The sequence below is a fragment of the Oncorhynchus kisutch genome, linkage group LG30 (assembly GCF_002021735.2).
Source record: "Oncorhynchus kisutch isolate 150728-3 linkage group LG30, Okis_V2, whole genome shotgun sequence".
In the NCBI taxonomy this organism is placed as follows: Eukaryota; Metazoa; Chordata; class Actinopteri; order Salmoniformes; family Salmonidae; genus Oncorhynchus; species Oncorhynchus kisutch.
In genome coordinates this window covers 10933726-10954336 of record NC_034203.2, presented here as the reverse complement: position 1 = coordinate 10954336, position 20611 = coordinate 10933726, and the positions used below count along the sequence as shown (strand labels likewise).

The 20611-nt window shown below is 42.4% G+C and overlaps 2 protein-coding genes across 5 annotated transcripts in view; both read left to right on the top strand.

Annotated features, from left to right (window-relative positions):
• Positions 1 to 6363, top strand: part of LOC109875218 (small conductance calcium-activated potassium channel protein 2) — a 63853-nt gene extending 57490 nt beyond the window's left edge. For both annotated transcript variants that reach the window (XM_031810304.1, XM_031810306.1), the window contains one exon: positions 1344 to 6363. In XM_031810304.1, coding sequence (XP_031666164.1) covers positions 1344 to 1649 — 306 coding nt within the window. In that variant the 3' untranslated portion in view covers positions 1650 to 6363. The remainder of the gene's footprint in view (positions 1 to 1343) is intronic.
• Positions 6364 to 8596: 2233 nt separating this feature from the next.
• Positions 8597 to 16353, top strand: LOC109875013 (MARVEL domain-containing protein 2). 3 transcript variants are annotated; one of them, XR_004206366.1, is made up of 7 exons: positions 8597 to 9130; positions 9714 to 9871; positions 10536 to 11755; positions 13096 to 13304; positions 13538 to 13705; positions 14005 to 14055; positions 14379 to 16353. XR_004206366.1 is itself a non-coding variant. In XM_020467136.2 (7 exons), the coding sequence occupies exons 3-7, from the start codon at positions 10622 to 10624 to the stop codon at positions 14493 to 14495; spliced, it is 1683 nt and encodes a 560-aa protein (XP_020322725.1). In that variant the 5' UTR covers positions 8854 to 9130; positions 9714 to 9871; positions 10536 to 10621; the 3' UTR covers positions 14496 to 16353. The 3 variants fall into 3 exon arrangements, 1 of the variants encoding a protein (XP_020322725.1); XM_020467136.2 differs by having other exon boundaries at positions 8854 to 9130; positions 13534 to 13705; XR_002252773.2 differs by lacking the exon at positions 8597 to 9130 and having other exon boundaries at positions 9560 to 9871.
• Positions 16354 to 20611: the final 4258 nt, after the last annotated feature.

Genomic DNA, 20611 nt, shown 5'->3' with positions numbered 1-20611 from the left:
CAATGTTATCATTCTGGCTCATTTTTCAAAATAAAAGCCTGAAACTATGTCTGAAGACTGTTGACACCTTGAGGAAGCGATAGGAAAAGGAATCTGGTTCATATCCCTTTAAATCCAGCAAAGGGAGGCTATGGAACATGGAGTTTTCAAAATAGAAGCCACTTCCTGTTTTGTTTTTCCTCAGGGTTTTGCCTGCAATATCAGTTCTGTTATACTCACAGACAATATTTTGACAGTTTTGGAAACGTTCGAGTGTTTTCTATCCAATACTAATAATAATATGCATATATTAGCAACTGAGACTGAGGAGCTGGCCTTTTACAATGGGCACCTTTTCATCCAAGCTACTCAATACTGCCCCTGCAGCCATATGAAGTTAATGTCATTAGAACGCCCCCTGTTTGCTGGGTAGTAGCCCGTTCAGTTAAACACACAGAAGTGAAGTCGTTTGTAGATTATTCCCTCAGCGTATGATTCTGTTAATGACAGATATATATGATGATGAAAAAGGACCAATTAGCTCAGAGATATGTATTCTCTCATTAATTTAACTGCAGGGCTATTAGTCTACGTTTTGACAAGACATCTTTGATCCTGAATTGTCCCAGAACTAGGACCGGTGGAATTTATAGAACACTCCCAAAATGCATATGTATATCAGGGATCATCAACTAGATTCATCTGCGAGACGATCTTTTCTTGAGCGGATGGTTAGGGTGCCGGGAACATAATCATTTGTAGACTGCAAATTGATCGCTTGTAGCACAAACATATATCATATTTGACTGAAACAAAATCACACCAGTTGGGGAACCCTGCTGTATATGAATACACTTCCAGTGATTGAGTGTTTAGAAATAGCTGATAAAAAAAGATCCCCATCAATTTGTGCTTGCCCTAGTTACTACCCCTTCTACCCCAGATATATTTCTCTTTCCTGTCAACTCTGATATTGAGATCCTTAGATTCAGATTCTAGTTGTTTGCTTGTTTACCCTAACATGATTTATGTATTTATTTATTCATTCATTTGTTCATTATTACCTCATAAGGGGTCATGCGCAACTGATGTGAGATCAAAGCTACTAGGCTAATTTCTATCTTTGGCTCTTTGGCAGAAAGATGCACCATACAATAATACTGATAGAATACAGTATTTACATATACATGCTTTGAGTGTAATTTATGGACCATACCAATAATACTGATAGAATACAATATTGACTTTTTAGTGCAATTTATGACAACTGTCAAACGACGACATTTTTATATACATAGTAAATTCAGTTAGCATACAGTATACCGTAATAGATCCATCACCACCTCTCTCTCCTCCTCCTGCAGACCCAGAACGTGATGTACGACCTGGTGTCAGAGCTGCAGGAGCGCAGCGAGGAGCTAGACAAGCGCATCGGCATGCTGGAGGACAAGCTGGACTCGGTGACGGGCAGCCTACAGGCGCTGCCCTGCCTCATCTCCCAAGCCATAACCCAGCAGCAGCAGGAATTTCTGGACGGTTTCCTGCACCGCTTCCGGCCTGCCTCGCTGGGCTCAGAGCGCTCCGAACGCTCAGAGCGCTCCTGGACCTCCACCGCCCGCCGACGCCGCTCGCCCTCCACGGCGCCACACACCTCCTCTGACAGCGGCTAGCCCTTGAACCTGCCCTAAACCGCACCACCCCCGACTACAACTTCTCCTTTGGAGCCCCATAGCGTTCCCCTAACCCCCCTAAACCCCCTCTGCCTTCACATCCAAAAACAAACACCGCTGTGACTGAACTCCCAGGGCAGGACTGAACTGGAAACTGCTCCAATGCGAATGAGTGAAAACTTCGACACATCCTCTAAACAACAACCTAAATGACTTAAACCGAGACAAGTAGAGATATGGTTTATTTTTTAGCCATTGTATGGCTGTTCAAGTTAGCTTTTTTTGTAAAAGCCCTTGTATAGTTAAACTGACTGAGTTCAGGTTTGCTGGGGTGAGAGCTGGCTATCACACCTGGGTGGGGTGGGGGGCTGCCTGGAGGACAGAGGACACCTGCGTCTGCACGGAGGGAAACTTAAAAACGGTGGACATTTGCCTTCGTTGTCCCCGTAAGTCAAGGTGGCGGTTTAAGAGGGCCTCTGAAAGCTCTGACGTCAGTTCAGTATTGAAACGCACTTAAAGGGAGGGGGGAGGGGAGGGGGGTCATACAAAAGGAGAGCAAGGGGAATGCACATGACATTACTACTGAGTAGGAAAATTTACACGAATGCCAATTTCAAAGTTTCAGTTTCCTTGTTCTTACCAAGGGAAAGTTGAGTGTGACTATCTTTTTTAGTTACATATTGACATGATTTTTCAGTGCCTGAATGTACAAATAGTAGAGGGTTATTTAATTACTAATTTCAGAGCAAGTTTTTTTAATGAAGTTAACACTCTGAATACAAGCATTGCATTCCTTTTTCAGATACATTCCTCTTCAAAAACGCAAAGAAATTGTCTTAATGTAATGCATAACATTGCCTCCATTACACAATATCTCTAAATGTTTTGAAAACCTTTTTTTCCTCTTTTTCTACTTCTACTAAACCACTAAAATCTGAGTAGGTCAGAGAGAAAGACGAGTGAGAATGTGTCAGAGAGAGAGAGAGTTCACTTCAAGCTCGATGCTGTGCACTCATGCTCACACAAAACTATGAAATGTAGTCTACCTTTTCCATCACTACAAATCAGAGCTTCCACAGGTCTTCAGATAATGGCATGGCTTGAAGTCTGCTGGTAAATAGCGACAGGCACACTACACTGACCGAACTGAGAAACCAACCCCACCCCTTGCATGGTTCTGTGCAAAAATGACGATGGAGCAAAACCTTTTGGATGGCTTGAAAATTTACATTTAGATTTTATGCTACTTTAGTTTTTTTTTTTTTTTTTTACTGAGATTTCTTTTTTATTAGGAAACTAGAATTTCTATAGTTGTAAATCTAGAGAGTTTCAGTAATGTGTTACTGTATAACAAATGCATTCCCTGTTTTAAAATGATATATATATATATATACAGTACCAGTCAAAAGTTTGGACACACCTACTCATTCCAGGGTTTTTCTTGATTTTTACTATTTTCTACATTGTAGAAACACTATGAAATAACGCATATGGAATCATGTAGTAACCAAAAAAGTGTTAAATAAATAAAATATATTTTATATTTCAGATTCTTCAAAGTAGCCACCCTTTGCCTTGATGACAGCTTTGCACACTCTTGGCATTCTCTCAACCAGCTTCATAAGGTAGTCACCTGGAATGCATTTCAATTAACTGATGTGCCTTGTTAAAAGTTAATTTGTGGAATTTATTTTGTTCTTAGTGCTTTTTGAATCAATCAGTTGTGTTGTGACAAGGTAGAGGTGGTATACAGAAGATAGCCCTATTTGGGAAAAGACCAAGTCCATATTTTGGCAAGAACAGCTCAAATAAACAAAGAGAAACGACAGTCCATCATTAGTTTAGGGTCAGTCAATCCGGAAAAGTTCAAGAACTTTGAAAGTGCATTCGCAAAAATCATCAAGCGCTATGATGAAACTGGCTCTCATGAGGACGGCCACAGGAAAGGAAGACCCAGGGTTACCTCTGCTGCAGAGGATAAGTTCAAGTTACCTGCACCTTAGATTGCAGTCCAAATAAATGCTTCACAGAGTTCAAGTAAGAGACACATTTCAATATCAACTGTTCAGAGGAGACTGTGTGAATCATTTATATCATTTATGGTCAATTATTGTAATTTTTTTACCATTATTTAACTAGGCAAGTCAGTTAAGAACAAATTCTTATTTACAATGACGGCCTACCCCGGCCAAACCCAGACGACACTGGGCCAATTGTGTGCCACCCTATGGGACTCCCAATCACGGCTGGATATGATGCAGCCTGGTTTCGAACGAGGGACTGCAGTGATGCCTCTTGCACTGATGCACTGATGCAGTGCCTTATACCACTGCGGTACTCGGGAGCCCCAATATTACTGCAAGGAAATCACTACAAAAGGACACCAATAATAAGAAGAGACTTGCTTGGGCCAAGGAACACGAGCAATAGACATTATATCAGTGAAAATCCAAATTTGAGATTTTTGGTTCCAACCGCCATGTCTTTGTGAGACGCAGAGTAGGTGAATGGATGATCTCTGCATGTGTGATGGTGTGGGAGTGCTTTGCTGGTGACACTGTCTGTGATGTATCTAGAATTCAAGGCACACTTTACCAGCATGGCTACCACAGCATTCAGCAGCGATACGCCGTCCCATCTGGTTTGCGCTTAGTGGGACTATCATTTGTTTTTCAACAGGACAATGATCCAAAACACACCTCCAGGGTATGTAAGGGCTATTTCACGAGGAAGGAGAGTGATGGAGTGCTGCATCGGATTACCTGGCCTTCACCCAACCACAACCCAATTGAGATGGTTTGGGATGAGTTGAACTGCAGAGTGAAGGAAAAGCAGCCAACAAGTGCTTAGCATATGTGGGAACTCTTTCAAGACTGTTGGAAAAGCATTCCTCATGAAGCTGGTTGAGAGAATGCCAAGACTGTGCAAAGCTGTCATCAAGGCAAAGGGTGGATACTTCGAACAATCTAAAATACGTTTAGATTTTTCGGTTGCTACATGATTCCATATGTGTTATTTCATAGTTTTGATGTCTTCTAATATTCTACAATGTAGAAAATAGTCAAAATCAATAAAAACCCTTGAATGAGTAGGTGTGTCCAAACTTTCGACTGGTACTGTATATATAAACAAGTACTAAATAAATACTTGGATGGTTATAGACAGTAAATTGGTTCACAGTACCAAGGTGTCCAAGATACTCATTACCTTGACCTCCTTCAAAAAGGTCATGGATCTCCCATTAAAAAAAAAGATTTTTACGTTATCACTGTATTACGATATGGCTTTAGTAAGGAGAACAAACCAGGTCAGCAAGTCTGTTAGACGTTGTAGTCTGACTTCCTCCGACCAGTCGACCAAGTTTGTACCTGTAAGCGTCCGCCAGCGGTCAGGCTGTCCAGAGAGAGAGAGAGCTCTTGGTTTAATAACATGTTCAGGTTGATGTGAATTGGACTTAATCAAGCGTGAATCTTTTTCTTTCTTAAAAAAAAAAACTTGATTTAATCAAGCATGACTCTTCTCTGCCCCCCCCCCCCAACACTCTAACCATCCTCTCCAACTGAGGGATATCACTCCATTACGTACAGTCTCTCTTTAAATCAGTGTTGCACCTTCAAGATGATTGGAGGGCTACTCCATTGTGCTCTCACCTGTTCCAAGCATACCGGGGTTACCCTCCTTGTATGTTTGAGATTTAACTCCTTCATCTGTCATCACCAAAAATAAAAGCTCCACAATGAATTATATTTTTCATTATGTTTTTGCTTCAACAACCGTTTTGATGGTGTGAAAATTTGGTCAATAGATGGGGGTACCCCCATGTCCCTCTCCACATTGCATTTAGTATGTGATACTTAGTTTAGCACCAGTAAACAGACATCAGAGGTGCTTGAATGTCCTCTCCAGAGAGTAGAGGTACTTCAGCTTGCAGAGAGGAAGCAAATAGAGAGAGAGAGAGAGAGAAAGATTAGAGCTATACCTAATTTACTGACAGATTTCTGTTTTGCCCCATGGGGTTTGGAAGCAGTGAGAGTGGGTGTCCCGTGAATATGACCTCATTGTGGAAGTCACAGAGCAAATGGGACTAATGTAATAACGCAGGGGCAGATGCAGCGGGGCGCAATGTTCAGAACATTACAGAAATCTAAAGAATAAAGTAATGTATAGACAGGGTATTGCTCTCTGTATTTCACATTATACTAGAGAACTCAGTTCTAGACGGTATATTTCCTTATGACATGCCCCAGGGTTTTTCTACACGCTAACTGACGAAACATCATTACAATAGCTGTTACAGCAAAATAGAGTCCTCGTTTTCCGAAAATGGAGTCCTCACTAAAAATACAACAAATTTGCAAAGAGAGAGAGGGAAATTGATATTAATATGCTGATAATATCTGGTTCGGGCTAATAATCTGAATATAATAAAGAAGTGGTAGGTCTCTCAAAGATAACATGCTACTTCTCAAAGCTGGCATCTGACTATGTTTAAACTGGGTTAAACAGGATGAAAACTCAAAAAGTAAAGTATACCATTATTATGTGTACACTGCCACATAATGCATTTTGTAGTAGTGGAATGAACCAGCTTTAATGGATGGCAAACGGGGATAGTATGTGCTCTGTATACAGTATGTTGTTCTTTCATTTGCAGGTGACAGTTGTACCCCAATGAGGAGAACGTCTGGTCATTAAAGACTATCTTCAGCTATGATTTCGCTCTCCAATTTTTGACAAACATTGGGATAACTAATATTTTGAAGGAAAAGTATTTGACAGTGTAAATAGTCCTGTAAATACTTCTAAGTTAAACAAGTGTGTGGTACTGATCACCCTCACTACCTCTACAACCACACCCACAGTACATACTGCACCTCAGATTCCCTTTTGATAGAATAAGGTATCATCATAACACATTTCATGTGGTAATTGTAACTGAATGTGTGTTTGGCATCAGTTCTGTAAATCCATATTTGACAGTTTCCTCCATCCTCTCATGAGCACATTTGTTTTTGAGTGGAGCCCCCAGGAGCAGAGAAACTGGAACATGCTGTGCCAAGTGCCGACAGAGAGCCAGAATGGTGCTGTGTCAGCCACAGAAAACGTGTGCTCCTCCTGTAAATAAATCCTGTGGAGGGGAATGTCCTGAAACATTACCGGAGTCTGTATTGAAACATAAACACAGACCTCCAGAGAACATCTGGCTGCTTAGGCCCCATTCTAAGGTTAACTATGAGCTGTCGTCACAAATGGACAGGCTACGAGGGCACACCCATTAATGTACAGGCCCGGCTTAAAGAGGCTATTTATGTTTACATATATAAAACAATCCCCTGACGCTAATTATATACAGAGTGGCCAATCATGGGAGAGGTCATGACACACCTTTTTTCCCCCAATAAGTGTGGCCACTCCCCCCTCGGTATTACACAAGACTCACAGAGGCCTTGAAGTGTAAAAAGGTCCGTTTGGGACATCAGCCCTGGCATAGGAAGTCATTTATTGAATTATGTGCCCACTGCCACTCCCTGTCTGCCCTGGAGGCTACTACCAGCTGCAATATGCTAATACTCCTCCAATCACCTTCCACTAACGTGGTTGGGCATACACTTGGAGATATCAAAGAGGATAGGAATTTATCTATATATTTTCAGTCTTTTTTTTTCGACGGACAGTGGTGAGTCAGAGGAGGAGGAGAAGTATAGGGGGCTTCCTGTGGAGATGTTTCTTTGAGCGAGCGTCTCCCATTCCTGTATCCATCATCCTGCTCACTCGAAGGTCTGAGGGAAACAGGATGAAACGCTACAAATGAGCTTGTCTGTGGCAGGCTGCCGTGGCTCCTCTGCTTCCTTTAGCTGTGAAGAGGGAGAGGCCCATTTCCGGTGCCATGAGCCATCCGTCAGGGCCGGAGCCATGAAGTTGTGTGTGTGCATGTTTGTTGGACATGTCCTCCATCTGGCACAATCGCTCCAACCAAGGCCAGTGATTCAGATCCATGATCATATCTCACAATCACTCCAACCAAGGCCAGTGATTCAGATCCATGATCATATCTCACAATCACTCCAACCAAGGCCATGATCATATCTCACAATTTTAAAATGTTGCATATTGTTCATTGTCCATTTACAGTAATATCGAACACTTGCATCACTCCGCAGCCATCTGAATTGGTGTTTTGTCATCCCTTACAACAACCTCTTCTCAGTGATCAAAGTCAGAGATACCAATACCGTTTAATAAACAAAGGAAGTCACTTAGAGCAAAAACATAATATCACTTACAGAGAAACGTAATGTAAAGAACAGATCTGATCCTCTGTCATGTGGAATAGAGTTCCCAGCTGTTCATTCTCTATCTACGTTACATTTCTATCTGCAATGCTCTCAACGTTGTTCTCAACTGAACAAGTGACCTTCACCTTTCTCAAAAACACAACATCAACAGCAGCTGACTAGAAGTACAATGTACTTAACAGACACGATCCACTGCCACCTGGAAAAGAGATTCATATCTATTCTATGCATTCCATGTCTATGTGTTCCCAACTGAACAGCAGAGGCCAGGACTAGATGAGGTGGCTTGAGGCTGGGTAAGACCGTGGGGGGATACAGTGCTCACTGAGGGGGTAGGAGGTTGCATGTGAGGGGGTTTGGGCTATTCACTTCTGATGTCCTTGCCTTGAGGTTTCTCCCCATATAAATGTGCACATGGAACAAACGTCACGTTGCTTTGCTTAACGAGTACCACTTCCCCGCAATATTCGGCTCATACCTGGCTCAAACTCGGGACCTCTGCTTTGCTATCACATGCGACCACGTTCCTTGACAACATTCCAACGGTTTGCTTCCCCCTTCCACTCGTGACATTTCAAGCTAGCTGTCGAGTGAGCTTAGGGTACATTCTTAATATTGTACAATACCGTTGACCATGGAGGAAAAGCTAGCTGGATGATAAAACAATGTCATTGCGCAACCCACTCTCATATCCACACTCATCATAGTGTCAGTTGGAGTGTCAGTGAGGTGCAACGGAATGGAGTTGCTCTATGTGCATTGTTGAGAGAAGACGATAATATCTTGATATCATTACTTAAAAAATATAAAAAATCTTATTCCATACAGAAATGGTGTGGAATGTAACAACCTCTGAGTGGTGCAGGGTGGAATCGGATTGATTGACTGATGGGTGGCTCAATACAGGTGGCGCTGGCCATTGTTTTGACGAATGTCACAGTCACGGCAGATGCTGAAGAACATAGACACAGAGGCGAGCATGAGGCCCAAACGTCATGCCTTACTTTCTATATCAGTCTAGGCATTCCAGGGGAAGCAAAATCTAGTTCGCTCAGCATCAGCACTTCCTAAATCATTCCAACCCTGGAGGGAAACTCCTCACTACAGGTGAGGTCTTGCGAGCTGCTGGTTTGGATCGAGGCACGGAGGGATTCAGGCTCGGCACTGAACCTGACAAAACTGAAAGTGAGTAAAGACAGACCTGTAGTCCAGCCATGTTCATATCAGACGGAGAAAGTCAAAAGCCTTTTTATAATACAGTACATGACTGAGGAAACAGAGGCAAGAGAGGCAGGAACATGGCTGCTGGGGTTGTGCTCTCAGAACTGGAGTATGGTGCCCTCTAGTGTCGGACTTGGCTCTGTTTAGGTTATGATAATAGAATAGAATTATAGATAATGGGATAAGCTATTTTGTAGATCTTAGATAGTGGTTGTAATGTGATTAATACCATTTGATTGATATCAAACTGAGGGGATGCCCCTGATAAATGTTTAGCGTGTATTTTATATTACCAGAGATAACCTTTTCAGAATATAAACGTAACTCTTTCACAGGGAAATGTGACGTCTGTTCTCTTCTTAAACACATTCAAACACCTGTTGAAGTAAAATACACAGAGCGTCAGAGAAGTTTGGGAAGCTCTAGCTTTTGAATGTAAATATTTATAGCTGTTCTCCCACAGAAATTAGCCTAGCGGTGTCAGCCAATCAGCAGCATTAACAGAAGGCTGTTCAGGTTTAATGTTTAAGCTCTGCTTCCCTCTCAGCTCAACAGCCTGCAATAACAAAACTGAGTCACCTAAGAAGGTTTGGCTGGGCCTGCTGTAGAGGCATCCATTTTGAGAAGGGTTTTTGCCTCACAGCACTCAAATGTCTGCTAAACTCATAACTGGCCAGTGTGGAGCTTGCCCTTAGCCACAACAAGGTAAGCTGCCTACATTTTAAAGGAGTTTTTTAACTTCCACATTATGTTATATAAATCCGATTTTCACTGTAAAGAAAATCCTCAAGGGATTTATTTAAGACTTTATTTGAAGGTTTTATGTTGACAGTTATAAGTTGATCATTTGTGGAGACGTTAAGCCTAAGTGTACATTTATTGTGAAGGAGCCAAAGGTCCGTTTTAAGTCTCTTCTGTCTTGTGTGTTGAGTAGCCAACTGTAAAAATGCAGGGTCTGGACCAGAAAGTAATTTGGTTTTCTTCTTTTTTGAGTTGTGAGCGACTTTGACTTTACAATGTGATAAATGAGTTTTCCTCAGAACCCTGTGAGAAGCTATTGTATGCTGCTTTCCTAATGCTGTAAAGAAAAAAAGTGTTTCACAAACATTCCACCATGGTCATTTTCTTTCTTAAGATGAAATATTCTTAGGGAGCACTATTTACAGCTGACATATTACTTATCTGTGCTACAGCATAAAGGGGAGTGAGTAGAAAATTATGTCATATAGGATTAATTGGTCGAAAAGTTTGTCAATATCAACCATTATTACAAGCAAAAAAATACACAGCACACGTATTCAAAAATGCTAAATCCTTATTACGATAGGCCTAACCCTGTTGTGTTTGTGCTCCTCTTTGATTCACACAGTTCTCTACGACAGGAAATGGTATCTTTCTTCCATCCTCAATGATTAACTAAACCCAGAGCCCCCTTACTGGATATCAGCCCGTAGTATGAAAAGCTGGAATAAGATATTCAAGAGAGGAGACCCGGAGAGTGTGGATGGGAACTCCTCTTTGCAGAAAAACTCCTTGAACAACGCCCCGCTAGAGCTAACACCTCAGAGGGCCTCAGATGACGACCTTTCAGATGACGCAAACTCCACTGCCCACTCATCCAGCACTCCCCCATATGTACAAGGAGTGGGGGGTGATGGGGACGAGGGGACCCTTAAGGACAGGTTGAGAACTCTCCTCCCCCAATCATGGGGCAGTATTCTCCAGAAATGGAGCAATGGGGATGCTGACTCTGACCTGGGCTCCGCAGGGGTCAAGATTGTGCCCAATGGGACCAGGGTGAGTCCACCTGTCAGTCCTATACTGGAGAGGAGGTACTGGGACACTCAGGACTCACTGGGGACATCCAGCAAGAGTTCCCAAAGGCCCTTGTTGAGGGACGTTCCTATAGACAATGACCTACTCCATTATCTTCCAGAGGAATCAGAGCTGACCAGTATCCATCCAGCTGAGTACTATGCTGAGAAGGTGGAGGTCTACAAGCAGAAGTACTCCTATATGAAATCATGGCCTGGGTTACTGAGACTCCTTGCTGGGTTTGAACTTCTCTTTGGCGGTATGGTCCTTGCCTGTGTCTGTGCCTACATCCATAAGGACAGTGAGTGGTCGAACTCCTATGGACTGTACAATGGTGCGTATAACAATGGATATGGCACATCGGGGAAGTCCTATAAAGGACCTATGACCCTATTCGTGATAGCGGTGGTTGGGGTGGCGTGGATTGTAACCATCCTCCTACTGGTAATAGGGCTGACTATGTACTACCGTACCATCCTCCTGGACTCACCCTGGTGGCCTCTCACTGAAGGCGTCATCAACGTCGCCCTGTTCCTCCTCTACATGGCTGCTGGTATCGTGTACCTGAATGACCTCAACCGTGGGGGTTTGTGTTACATGACTATAGGTATTAACCCCATAATGTCCAGCCTGTGTCGGGTGGACGGGGGCCAGATGGCTGGCACGGCTTTCATCTTCATCAACATGCTGATGTACCTCATCAGCTTCCTGGTGTGTCTGAAGATGTGGAGGCACGAGGCCACCCGCAGGGAGATGGAGTTCTTTGAGAACCAGGTGGGTGGTTGGATTTTTGTTGAAATCCCAGTGTTCACTGATCCTTTATCATCTTTTAATTTTATTTTTTGGAGTTGTCATTTAGCAGACAGGCATCTCACCATTCAAGTGAGGTACATTTAGTGTATTAATCTCATTTGATACTCTCTGCATTGGCCTTTCCTCTGACTGAGGTATGACACTTAGTACAGCAGGAACCTGACTCATGGTATTTCTCTTGCCCATTGGCGTCTGGAAGTTGTTGTGGGAATGGTGTCAGATTAATCAGCACTTAGAGGTCACGGAATGTACCGTTACTCCTGGGAATGAGCCAACAATGCCTTGGGTCTCAAAACAACAGCAGTGAAACTACTCATGTGGATACGTATGGGGACACCATTGTTTCATATAGCAGTGCAGCTGGCTGTTACAGCCCGAGTTTATTACTGTTTTTAAATAGTCCAGCTGATCAGTTCTCGCAGCAGCCAACTATAGGTAAAGAACAACAGAGATAATGCATTAATAGGATAAGCACGGTCGGAAGGTGAGGAGCGAAAACGGCGATTGCATCATTAAGTTGAGCTAATGTAACCAAATAAGCTTAGTTTGCCAACTGAAGACAACATATCGGAACAATATGATTCTCTACCATACGTGTTGCATCTCTGGAGGGAGACCGTTAAAATGATTTATTTAGATAAAACTGAACAATGTCATACAGTTACATACGGTACATAACTTCACACAGCTGCAGTTACTGTAAAGCAGGGATGGGGGTGGGGGCCACAAAAAAATATCTCAACTCATCATGAGGGGTCGAAGTGACTCGAGGGTCTGAGTACCCACATGTGCAGTTAACAGCTAGTTTCCTGCAATTCTACACATTTTGCCACGGGGTGGAGATTATAGGAGGCTGCTGAGGGGAGGACGGCTCATAATAATGGCTGGAACGGAGCAAATGGAATGGCATCAAACCATGTGTTTGATGTATTTGATACCATTCCCATGATTCCACTCCAGTCATTACCACAAGTCCGTTCTCCCCAATTAAGGTGCCACCAACCTCCTGTGGTGGAGATTCTTTCTCTCACAGTTTTTAATATGATATAATCTGAGAGTGAGAGTGAGAGTGACTATAACAAAATCAATGTGGGTCCACCGGTCAGTAATTCAACCATAATTACTACTAGTTCAGATAGCTGGCTAGACTAATTTACCAATCTAAAAAATGTGTGATCGCGTAAGAATGAGACAGGTTGCTTTCGCTCTTTCAGCACAGTGTACATGTGTCATTGGATGCTCTGGTAGCTAATATACTCTGAGTTGCTAAATGATACCTTATGCTTCAACTTTGGCTTCAGGAGAATCTGAGGCCCATCCCTGTGGCCCAGACCAAATCTCCCAATCCGCAGACCAAGAGGATTGTGTTTGAGGATGAGATGGACAGCTCAATGAGGGCAACCAAACTCCTCCACGTCACAGACTTTCAGCAAGAGGAGCCAGGCAGCCGGAACAGAGCCATCCCCACAGGGTACGCCCAGAAGCCCAGAGTCATCGCCGATTATGTCATGTGAGTGAGAGGACCTATGCCGAATATCCTGAGACAGATTCTGAGCAAGGATGACCGGCTCTCACTTAAGCTGAGGTGCATACGGAGAGACAAACTCAATGTCATTAGTGACTTTTAAAATGACAGAGCGCTCGTATTTCGTGTAAATGTATTAAGCTTGGTGTAATGATGGTATGGTAGGTATGGTAGGTTATCTATCATAGTCTTGTGTCTTGTCTTATTCCGTAAGGAAGTATCCAGAAATCTCCTCTTTGGAGGATAGGGAGAAATACAAAGCTGTCTTCAACGACCAGTATCAGGAGTACAAGGACCTTCACAAAGACATCAGTGAGACCCTCGTGAAGTTCAGAGAGCTGGATGCCATGATGGGTAAACTCCTCAAAGATGGCAACAGTCATGAGGTGAGTGATTTCATCTGCCACTTTAAATCTGGGCCTGGAGGCTTGATGGCGTTTTTTTTTCGATCTCACTATGATAAGATACACCACGATAACTTTCCTCTGTCTGGAAGTGTAACTGCACTTCGCATTTTCGCATTTTTGTTATCTCACTGTCACGGCCACTGATCAATAAGAGGTATGTTCTGAACAAAGGTTTCCACTAAAAATAGCATGTAAACGTCTGGATGATACTATTTTTAAACATAAATATCTGTCATCCTTTTAACCATTTGAATTGCGGGTGTTTGTTCTGTCTGTAGGAGCAGACGAGAATCCAGCGGATTTTGAAGAAGTACGAGCAAAAAAAGAGTGTAAGTGATGGGCAGAGGTCCCTAACATTCCTCTCACGTTTCCTCGCTCACGCTGAGACAATTCCAAAAATCATTCAGCAATCATTTTCACATTCAACTGAGATTTATTAGAATTGTTACTGTTGTGTAAACACCCAGGTAGTATTATCTTTTTCAATATAACTGCCCATTCATGCGAATAATACTGCTGCCACTTTGAAATGGGGCCTCTGGAAATTGTAATTTACCACATATACATCACAAACAAAATCTGGGGCTATGAGGGAAAGCTGTGGAGTGATAGAGCTGCAGTCAAAACGATGTGTTTCTGTGTGACTTCACAGGACCCTGCCTTCCTGGAGAAGAAGGAACGATGTGACTATCTGAAAGCTAAATTAAGCCACATCAAGAACAGGATCCGCAATTTCGACCAAGACACCATGGCAAAGGGTCGGACGTGAAGAAATAGCACGTACACAGAGGAAACAAATGGGCCATTATTATTCTGTTCCTGTCACGTCTTCTCTGTGAGACTGTTATTTCAGCTCTAATTGTGTTTTTGGCGTGTTACTTAAGTAGGTTTCAGTAAATGGCTGTTCAAATCAGTAAACTGTGTGTTGTTACATTATAGCCTGCAACACTTTTTGTGCTTACTGTAAAGATGACTTTCCCACGAATATTGTGTGTGAGTTTCAGTCATGAAGTGAATGAACTCATGAACTCATAAACGGAGCGCAGTTGTGTACATACCTTTGGACTTTTGTGAACAATGCTAACAGGGTCAATTTCCATTGCATCGGCAAGCATTGCATTTACACTTGTAGGCTTAAAGGGCAATACACTATCAAATCCTTGGAGAGTTTTTCATATGAAATTTAAAATATGAAATGCTGAAAGGGCAGTCGAGTACCAGCAATCAATTTGAAGCTGTTACACAGTAGGCTAATGACATGCCCCAGCTAGCACATTTGATTCCTTGGAAGTTGTGGGAATGTATGTTTTTGGTTTCACATTGGTTGTGGAGATGAAGCCATACGTTTTCTGACCGGTAAAACTGAACGTTTAAAAAAATAATTCTCTGAGAACAGAAATGACAATTTCGCCTGTTCTGGGAACGTTTAGTTTTAGGTTGCAGGGAGGTTCTGAGACCGTTTTACCCTGGTTCCATGAATGTTCCTGGTTCCATGAGGTTTTATTACAGCTCTGATAATGGAAATCATAGGTTAAATGGAGGGTTTTAATTAACTTCCTTTAAACTTTCACTGAATGTTTCAAAACGACTTTTAACAAAACTACTAGCTTTTTTGGGTTAACTTTTTTGAACACCAATCACAAATAAGACACATGGAAATGTATTTCCTTAGGCATTAATCGTGCAAATACATTTATTTTGTATTGTGACACAGTATCAGTGAGATCCAAACCTATAATCTTTTGTTCTCGATCATTGGAATAAATCCACTAAGTCACCAAGATGGAGATAGCATGACGTGTTTTTTACGCATAAAAGGCTGTTCCTTTTAGTCTATTCAAACAGACCCTATTTCAAAGGAAACAAGCACTCATTAAGATCAGAGATATATATATATTCCATTCTCAGCAGCAACAAAACTCTCTAATCTCTATCTTGTTAAGTGTGTTCAGGTGTGATGGCCATCCCCACTAATTGGCCAACACACCTGAACACACTTAACAAGATAGAGGATAGAGAGTTTTGTTGCTGCTGAGGATGGAATATATATGTTTTTAAATAACAGTCTTAGAATATTCTCTGAAAATTACTAAAGTTTTATAGTGTTTTTTATGGAATGTTTTCTTAACGTTCTCTGAACATAACTTTAAATAGAACCATGAAGAAACATGTAAAAAATGTTCCGCAGAAGTTCTGAAATTCTAACAGAGGAATGTTGTTTCTTAACGTTCTTGGAACAATTTGAGAACATGACTTTAAATAGAACCATGAGGAAACCTGTAGAAAATGTTATGCTGAAGTACTAAAATTCCCACAGAATAATTGTTTTTCTTAATACTCTCTAAACTATTTGAGAATATTCCCAATGTCAAACCAGTTGGAGAACATTCCTAGAACATTACCAACATTTAATGTTTGACATTTCAGGAAAGCTTATGTTAAAGTAATAAGTAATATGTTGATTTGTAGCTCAGTTGGTAGCGCATAGCACTCCTAATGCCAGGGTAGTGGGTTTGATTCCCAGGAGCAACCATACATAAAATGAATGCACGCGTGAGTGTAAGTCGCTTAGGGTAAATGCATCTGCTAAATGACTTACACTATTAATAAAATATCAAGAAAATAAAGTTTGTTTGTCAAGTTCCTTAAATGTGCTGAGAATGTTCCAAAGCCAAGCAACTATCCTGCACCATTCCCAGAAAGTGTGGGGAAGGTTATATGCAAAATAATTACAGGACCACCACGCTATCACCAAGCTCTAAGAAACATATGGTTCTCAGAACATTATGTGCTAGCTGGGGCAATAAGAATGGATGTATAAACATTTATTTGAGCAATTTTCATTGTTTTGTGTTGAATAAAAATGTATTAATGTCAAGAGTTATGCAGCTAGCCTATACAGCAGGTGCAAATGACAAAATATTCCAGAAGTGTCATATCTCTTCCATCTTTCCAAATACCTCCACATTTTGAAGGAGAGAGCAGTCGTTTTGGAGCAGACACAAGAGAAGGTAGGGTGCACATTCTTGTAGTTACGACTTGTAACGCCGTTATGTGATGACTCTAAAGTCAACATTACGGCTTGGCTAAAGTAAAACACCACCATGTAATTTTTCAACTAACCTGGTCTTGGCGATACTTTGTTCATTCTCGATATGGTGTCCAGTTGCAGATCTATTTTTTTTTTATGGAGAAAATTCCTAAATACACTGCTCAAAAAAATAAAGGGAACACTTAAACAACACAATGTAACTCCAAGTCAATCACACTTCTGTGAAATCAAACTGTCCACTTAGGAAGCAACACTGATTGACAATAAATTGCATATAATGTTGTGCAAATGGTATAGACAACAGGTGGAAATTATAGGCAATTAGCAAGACACCCCCAATAAAGGAGTGGTTCTGCAGGTGGTGACCACAGACCACTTCTCAGTTCCTATGCTTCCTGGCTGATGTTTTGGTCACTTTTGAATGCTGGTGGTGCTTTCGCTCTAGTGGTAGCATGAGACGGAGTCTACAACCCACACAAGTGGCTCAGGTAGACCGCTACCTCCGCATTTGTGCAAGGAGGAGCTGGAGGAGCACTGCCAGAGCCCTGCAAAATGACCTCCAGCAGGCCACAAATGTGCATGTGTCTGCTCAAACGGTCAGAAACAGACTCCATGAGGGTGGTATGAGGGCCCGACGTCCACAGGTGGGGTTTGTGCTTACAGCCCAACACCGTGCAGGACGTTTGGTATTTGCCAGAGAACACCAAGATTGGCAAATTCGCAACTGGCTCCCTGTGCTCTTCACAGATGAAAGCAGGTTCACACTGAGCAGATGTGACAGACGTGACAGTCTGGAGACGCCGTGGAGAACGTTCTGCTGCCTGCAACATCCTCCAGCATGACCGGTACGGCGGTGGGTCAGTCATGGTGTGGGGTGGCATTTCTTTGGGGGGCCGCACAGCCCTCCATGTGATCGCCAGAGGTAGCCTGACTGCCATTAGGTACCGAGATGAGATCCTCAGACCCCTTGTGAGACCATATGCTGGTGCGGTTGGCCCTGGGTTCCTCCTAATGCAAGACAATGCTAGACCTCATGTGGCTGGAGTGTGTCAGCAGTTCCTGCAAGAGGAAGGCATTGATGCTATGGACTGGCCCGCCCGTTCCCCAGACCTGAATCCAATTGAGCACATCTGGGACATCGTCTCACTCCATCCACCAACGCCACGTTGCATCACAGACTGTCCAGGAGTTGGCGGATGCTTTAGTCCAGGTCTGGGAGGAGATCCCTCAGGAGACCATCCGCCACCTCATCAGAAGCATGCCCAGGCGTTGTAGGGACGTGGCACATGGAGGCCACACACACTACTGAGACTAATTTTGACTTGTTTTAAGGACATTACATCAAAGTTGGATCAGCCTGTAGTGTGGTTTTCCACTTTAATTTTGAGTGTGACTCCAAATCCAGATCTCCATGGGTTGATAAATTTGATTTCCATTGATAATTTTTGTGTGATTTTGTTGTCAGCACATTCAACTATGCAAAGAAAAAAGTATTTAATAAGAATATTTCATTCATTCAGATCTAGGATGTGTTATTTTAGTGTTCCCTTTATTTTTTTGAGCAGTGTATATTAAATCCATGCTTTGTACTGCGTGAGGAGGTTCCTCACCATCTTAGCTGCTGCACATGAGACAGCTAGCATTTCCGAGCATCTTTGCAGGAACCAGTCGTTTCGATGTGATGATGCCTCGGACATGTGGATTTAATGTTTTTCTGAATATTCCCTGTTTTTGGAGTACTGCACACAGACATTTATAAGACACAACTGTATTCCAAACAGACACACAAAGAAAGTATTGCCAAGTTTAAAGGTCAGCTGAAAATGTCCTAATTACAGCTCAATAGCAACCTATGCACAACCTCAGACAGCTCTGCTGCTCTCTGGTGAGGTTTGTGTTGACATGGCTAATGTTTTTGATAGTTTGAGGATATGTACATGCATGAGAAATAGATGATAGCCTCGGAAAGTATATTCCAAGTGAGAATAACTGTAATGTTAAACTTAAAATACATCCGGAACTTTTAAAATATAACAATGCGATAATGCGAGAAGAAACATGACATTACAGACATTTCAGGGAAGTGAACGTTATCAGTTGGAACTACCATTGTTTTTGCTTGGTGATACGGAATTTGGAATGTAATTTAATAACTCCACCTCTGGGGGGTTACATGATGCAGAGAAGCTAGGAAGAAGCTTGACTGAGAATTCCCGATGAATCTTTAACAAATTTATCCTAAAACTTGATAACTGGTGATATGCCTACAAGACAGAAAAAGGTTAGAAAAGCACTAAAACAGACCAAAAAAGGATGGAGAAAGAACCTCTGACAATAGCCTCCTGGGAAACCCAAGATGGCGCCATTACACATCAGCAAGAAGCTAGGCTAGCCCCCATCCTGATCACAGAAGGCAATAACTCCCTCACAACACAATTTAACTTGAAAACGGCTGAGATTAGCTGCTCCATCTCAGCACAGCTGGCTGAAATCAACAACTCCATCTCAGGTTTGACAACATCAATCAACAAGCTAGGATCACGAATGGAAGAGTCTGAAGAGCCTGTCGGCAGTGCTGAGGACAAGCTAGAGGGCATGGGGACGAAATTACAGAAACTGCGCAAAAAACAACGAATACCTGATGAATAAGGTCGACCATTTTGAAAACTACAGTAGGCGAAGCGACATTAGAATTATCGGCCTCCGCAAGGGCTGTGAAGGGATGGACCCCATTGATTTCTCTGCTGCCATTATCCCCTTCCTTCTGGGCAAAGAACATTTTGCTGAGCCCCTGATCATCAAATGGGCACACAGGTCACTCGCCCACCCCCTGATCAGAACCCACAACCCTTACTTGTCCAGTTCCTGAGGTACCAGGACAGAGAGAAAGTTCTCAGTTCTCGGCCAAACATTTCAAAGAGAAGGGGTTGATCCTATACAATGAGGAGTTAATTCAATTATTTCCAGACATGAGTCCCGGGATGGTAAAACGCAGGAAGGACTTCTACCAGGTGTAAAGATCATTTACCTCCAAGACCATTCCCTTTGCGCTGCTTCAACCTGCAATGATGAGAATCATCCATGGTGGACAGAGAAGATTCTTCAAAACGCCCAAAGAAGTCGCAACATTTCTCTGTGGACTGCAGGCGATCGGCTCAGGAAATGGTTGATGTATTTGATACTATTCCACTTATTCCACTCCAACCATTATCTTCCCCAATTAAGTGCCACCAACATCCTGTGCTGGGCTGTATCCCACTAGCATGCCTTATTACTTTCATAACCGGTAGGACTGCTTTGCTGGATTATACTATAACTTCTTTGGGACTGGGGGGCATTATTGAGTAGCTTGGATGAATAAGGTGCCCAGAGTAAACCGCCTGCTACTCATGCCCAGTTGATAATATATGCATATTATTGGTAGATTTGGATAGAAAACACTCTGAAGTTTCTAAAACTGTTTGAATGATGTCTGTGAGTTTAACAGAACTCATATGGCAGGCGAACACCTGAGAAAAAATCCAACAAGGAAGTGGGAAATCTGAGGTTTGTAGTTTTTCAACTAATTCCCTATCGAAACCACAGTGTCTATGGGGTCATACTCCACTTCCTAAGGCTTCCACTAGATGTCAACAGTCTTTAGAACCTTGTTTGACGCTTCTACTGTGAAGTGGGGGCGAATGAGAGGGGAATGAGACAGAGGTCTGGCAGAGTGCCATTTGCTGACCACACGCGTTCACGTGATAGTTAGCTTGCGTTCCATTGCTTTTCTACAGACAAAGGAATTCTCCGGTTGGAACATTATTGAAGATATATGATAAAAACATCCTAAA